Source organism: Acyrthosiphon pisum, chromosome X (genome assembly GCF_005508785.2).
Source record: "Acyrthosiphon pisum isolate AL4f chromosome X, pea_aphid_22Mar2018_4r6ur, whole genome shotgun sequence".
Classification (NCBI taxonomy): Eukaryota; Metazoa; Arthropoda; class Insecta; order Hemiptera; family Aphididae; genus Acyrthosiphon; species Acyrthosiphon pisum.
This window is the reverse complement of record NC_042493.1, coordinates 74,116,621-74,122,231: the sequence shown is the minus strand read 5'-3', so window position 1 is coordinate 74,122,231 and position 5,611 is coordinate 74,116,621. Positions and strand designations below refer to the sequence as shown.

At 30.8% G+C, this 5,611-nt stretch overlaps 1 protein-coding gene across 1 annotated transcript; it reads left to right on the top strand.

Moving 5' to 3' along the window:
• Positions 1-369: 369 nt before the first annotated feature.
• LOC100572863 (zinc finger protein 2 homolog) lies at positions 370-1,385 on the top strand. Its single transcript, XM_003244693.4, has one exon. It carries the CDS (start codon positions 430-432, stop codon positions 1,198-1,200), a length of 771 nt encoding a protein of 256 aa, XP_003244741.1. The 5' UTR covers positions 370-429; the 3' UTR covers positions 1,201-1,385.
• Positions 1,386-5,611: the final 4,226 nt, after the last annotated feature.

Below are 5,611 nucleotides of genomic sequence, written 5' to 3'. Positions count from 1 at the left end.
TTACCTATCTATTGTATTTTTACACAAAAAATATATCATATCGGCCCGTTGAGACTGTACCAAATAAATTAGATTACCCACAGGTAGTGCATACGGAGACGAAAGGTAAAATGTGGTTTTTTTGCACCAAATTTGATTCTCGAGAAATAACTCATAGGTTAATGATCTAATTCCTAAGAGTAAAATAGTGAAAATATGAAAAAAATTAATGATTTTATAAAATTGCTTGTGTTTTATGGAGCATATAATAGACTCTTTTTTAAGTTTAAAAAGTAATACAAGTACTGGTTTAAAAACATTGTTATAAAATAAAATTTTAATCAAATATAAATAGAATAATATAGTAACCAAGTGATTGTATTAATAATAATTATATATTAAATAAATTATTTACAAATAGAAGCTGCCTGAAGAAATAACATCCAACAAATGGAGAAGAAATCTTACCCATATGATGTCTGTGACACGTCCTTCAGCCAAAGTACCAATTTGACGACACATCGACGTACGCATACTGGCGAAAAACCGTATGCATGTGATATATGCGACAAGTCGTTCAGTCAAAGGTACAGTTTAACGAAACACCAACGCACACACACTGGCCAAAAACCATACGCATGTGATGTATGCGACAAGTCATTCCTTGTAAGGGGCAGTTTGACAAAACATCAACGCACACACACTGGCGAAAAACCTTACGCATGCAATGTATGTGACAAATCATTCGCTGTAAGTGGCACTTTAACGAACCATCGACGCACACATACCGGTGAAAAACCGTACGTATGCAATGTATGCTACAAGTCGTTCACAGAAAATTGCACATTAACGAGACACCTACGTACACACACTGGCGAAAAACCGTACACATGTGATGTATGCGACAAGTCGTTCTCTATAAGTTGCAGTTTAACGAACCATCGACGCATACACACTGGTGAAAAACCGTATGCATGCGCTGTATGCAACAAATCTTTCTCACAAAGTTGCAGTTTAACCACACACAAACGCACACACACTGGCGAAAAACCGTACACATGCGATATATGTGACAAGTCGTTCGCTGTAAGTGGCACTTTAACGAACCATCGACGCACACACACTGGTGAAAAACTATACACATGCGATGTATGCAACAAATCTTTCTCTCTAAGTAGCAATTTGATATTACACAAGCGGCAAACGCACACGGCACACTGATCGGATCGCTCAAAGATCTACGATAAAGTTAAATATTAAAAATAGATTAATCATGTCCACGTATTATTATTACGGTAGGTCAAAGTGTTATTATTGTTCTAAAATTATCTTTTGAGCGTGACATTATTGCAATGTTTTTTTACAATCAGTATTATTTTAAGTTAATTTGCACCCATTTAATAACAGATTATAGTATACATGTGATGAATTAAAAAAATATATATAATTACTGATGATATTGAACTAAATTGGTTTACATAAACACAAATTATTTTTTTTTTATTTAGAAATACCTAGCATAGGGCTATTTATATCTAGAATGATAATTTGTACATGTTTAGTTTAGCTCATTGCGATAATGAAACAAATTTAAAAATTATACTAACCATTTAATAACAATCCAAAAACAATATATAATAATTGTAACGCAGTACGACATAAACGGTCCTTTTCAGGACCACTAACAACCAATGAGCACACTCAACAAATATAAGACGCAGTGACAAATATCAGGTTTTACACAATAAATGTTCAACGGTATGACCGCACCAGCTAATAACAATACCATCAGGCAAGGTGCGATTTTAATAGAAAAACAATTAGAAATTAGAAAAATTCAACTGTAAAATACCCCAAAAATATTCAAACATTTTTTGAAAATGTTATCGTGTATAGAAAATAGTCGTACAATTTCTGACCATTACCTGGTAGAAGATTTGCTGGACCTAGATAAATACTATTTTGGAAGTATATGATATGCACACGTATAACATTTTCAGCAATATTCAGGAAATATAGAACGAAATTAATATCACTAATGAAACAGTATTATATTATATATTTGAATTTATGACACGCAATTACATATTATTATTATTTGTTGATACTGTGTATTATATAATATAATCATTTGAATACAAGACAGGAGCGGACTGGCACGGTCAGCTGGTCAGCGATTGCGGACTAACCTGTCGGCCGTAGTATAAAATTCGGCCATACATTAAAAATAAAATATTATGAAAACAGACAAAAATTCATCGTATAATATTATGATAAATTCTAAACACTGGATAACACAAATATACAATGTTTATGACGAAAATTCACATTTAATTTTTGTTTTCGTCCTTTTCTATTTTCGTTCTGCTTAAATCCTTATACGCGCCGCATTCTCCATAGACACATAGTTGATGGCGGAAGAACATATTATGATATTGTGTAGACCAAACCCATTGTTTATTTTTTATTTTTAATACAAATCTAAAATTATAAATTAGTCAATTATAAATGAGTCAACAGTTTTGAATAGCTTTTATTTTCCATCTGATAGTTAGAACGACATGTCAACATATTTTATAAAGTACCAGGTAAGAAATATTTAATTTCAATAACTTGTAGTACCTATAGTTAGTTATTGAGTTGAATAATGTCGTGCTGTAGAGGTAATGTCAGTATTAAAATATACATATTAACTGGTATATATATATACTACTAAATGACTCAATTATTATCGCGTAGTGAATTCATTTTGTCCCAAAGTAAGTAGTATTTTTGATAACTAGACATCATTATTTTTTTTTTCATATTAGTATGTGGGTAGCTATACCTATAATACTCTTATCCTAAACTTTAATCACAACTAATTCGTAACTAAGTCATAACGTATCATACAAAGGATAGAAAAAAAATAATTTCTCTAAATAATCCATACGATATATTTTATACTTAGAAGTATATACCCCAGCGACCAGTGTCATGCGTAAGTCTCGGTGACCGGTGGGGGGGGGGGGGCGAAAGCTTAACGAGACAACTAAAATGTATTATATTGCTATGGTGACGGAAAAATATAAAATATATGTTAATATTTTTCTTTGCTAAATTTCTTAAGACTTAGTCACGTTTATCGGATTTTGTAACATAATATCAAATAATTTAAAAAATAAATTTATCTTTATATAGAATTTGTAATTTGTAATTAATAAATATTAAATTATTATTTTATTTATCAAAAAGCAGGCAAGTGTGTATCGTTCTACTTTACATTATAATATGTCGTGTGAGTCAGTAATGTTTAATAATGTTTCATATTTACTATTTATTGTAAAAAAAATATAACGAAAAGATTGAATTAAAGTTATTTTATTTTTATATTTCGTAATTATTTATTTAAGAATAATAATTATACCAACACAAGTATTTATATATACTATAAATATTTTTGGTATGATGTTGTTTTAATTATTCTTGTACATTTTGTTTTTCTGACTGGATACCAGGTAGCCAAATTCTTAATCTGTAGTATGTAAGTGTTTAAGATGGTCGTGGTCTAGGCTGTAGTATAGTAAAATCACTAAAAATTGTAGGCAGTCTTTTATAATTATCAGTCTTATTCAAGGTATTAAATAGTCAACAATATTACTATGGTAACTTGTAAGAAAACATAATAATATTCTGATAAAAATAAATATTATATTAATTATTAATTTTCGGTAAAAGATGCCCAGAAGTTTTAAAACCACCCACTGGTCTATTGCCTACCCAGTCCACCCCTAATACAAGGTATACGATGTATTATCATGCTTTGTTTACTATACTGAATTCACATTTTAATTTGTTTGAAATGTCTTATTAACATTAAAGATAGCATACGTTTAATCAAGGTTATCTCAAAATCATGTTTATCGAATATGAAAACAGCATTTATCTCTATAATAACAAGCTAACCACACTATATTATGAGTGATGCTAGGGAACTAGAGATCACACCCAGTCACGGATGTCCACTATGCATAATATCTTGACCAACTTTTTATATTTCTATAAAAACAGAAACGTAATAAAAATTTGCTTTTTTACTACATAATATATATGCTGAGTACGAACAACTCATTTTATAATGTTGCAGAAAAACACTTTAACAATATTTTAACCTTATAACATTGCTGCTGGCTCTTTTAAAAAGTATTGAATTCGCCAGCATGGAAACTTTTTACTCTCAGACCGAGTGTACAATTTATTAATAAAAAGTATTACGCAATTAGATTACAATTATGGTCTCAGACGTTCTACGGTATAATTTATGCAAATTTAATTTAAAGATTTGGAACGTAGCGGTAGTAACTATTTTAAAAGCCAATATTGGGCCACCGTGGTACACGGAACATTGTACTTTGTCATTAACAAACTTATTCACAAAAGGCGAATTGTCAGGAAGCCAAATAGGGATTAGATCATATTGATCAGTTGTGAAACCTTACCGTCGTCATTATTATTAGATGTATAGCAGGTGGCCAATTTGCGAACGAGCATTACGAGCATTCTTAGAAAATGCCTCCCTGCCGGCTCTTCCGACAATAATTTGTCAATGACCAAACTACCTTGTTTTCGGGTTCCGAATTCCAAAATAAATCTTACCCAGGTACAATACGATGACATCAGTGGCCTTTACAGATTGGGGAATTTATAAATTCCCATAAGTCTTTGATATCGTAAAAATACGATGTTCGTTAAAAAAAAAAATATATTTATATTATATAAAAAGCGCCAGCACGGATGATTTTCTATTTTATTTTTAAATTTGAACCATATTATAACTATTTTCACTATTTTCATATTATTTTCATCCCCTGCAGGGTTTTGTGGAGGTATACCTACAATAAACGATATTATAAATGTTTCCAATTGTTTAACTCTTCCTAAAAAAACCTGGTAAATCATGATTTTATATTAATATTATAATATTATGTTTACTAAATCGATTTAAATGAATATTATAATAACATAAAAATATTACATCAATATCCTTTTTTATCGATTAACTTGACATGTTTTACGCAGACAATAAATATTTTATGGGTTATTTCGGAATTTTAAAATTAAAAACTATTTCCCAATACTGACAAATATAATATATGACACGATGGACACGACAAACCCCTAACCTAAGTATTAATCACGCTGTTAGCGTTTAAAAACGTTTATTGGTTATAATTGCAATATTGTTTTTCTTTGCATTTTTTTTTCAAATAACTATTATAGGTCTTAAGCATGACAATACGAATACGAATACTAATATTGATAATGCGCATGACTACCGTCTACGATACACCGAGCGCGCATAACATATTATAGGAATATCATATTATTATATAACTGAACTCCACGACGTTAGTAGGTTGTTGTCGTAAAATCTCGCCAAGATAATAATATAATAACATTATTATTTCTCTGCAGCGTCACGGAAAGTGTGTGTGTGAGAGTTTGTTAGGGCGTTAAACCATTTCGCCAGTAGCGTGTGTTAATTATAGTTGGATACTTGAGTCGAGATGACATCCACGGCGTCGGCGACGAAGATGACGAGTGGTTTGCTGCTGTCGACGGTCGCAAGATATATAATATATACGCGTATAAC

What these genes read in the sequence shown, in the direction of transcription:
- LOC100572863 (XM_003244693.4), top strand. Translation starts at nt 430, where the DNA reads ATGGAGAAGAAATCTTACCCATATGATGTCTGTGACACGTCCTTCAGC.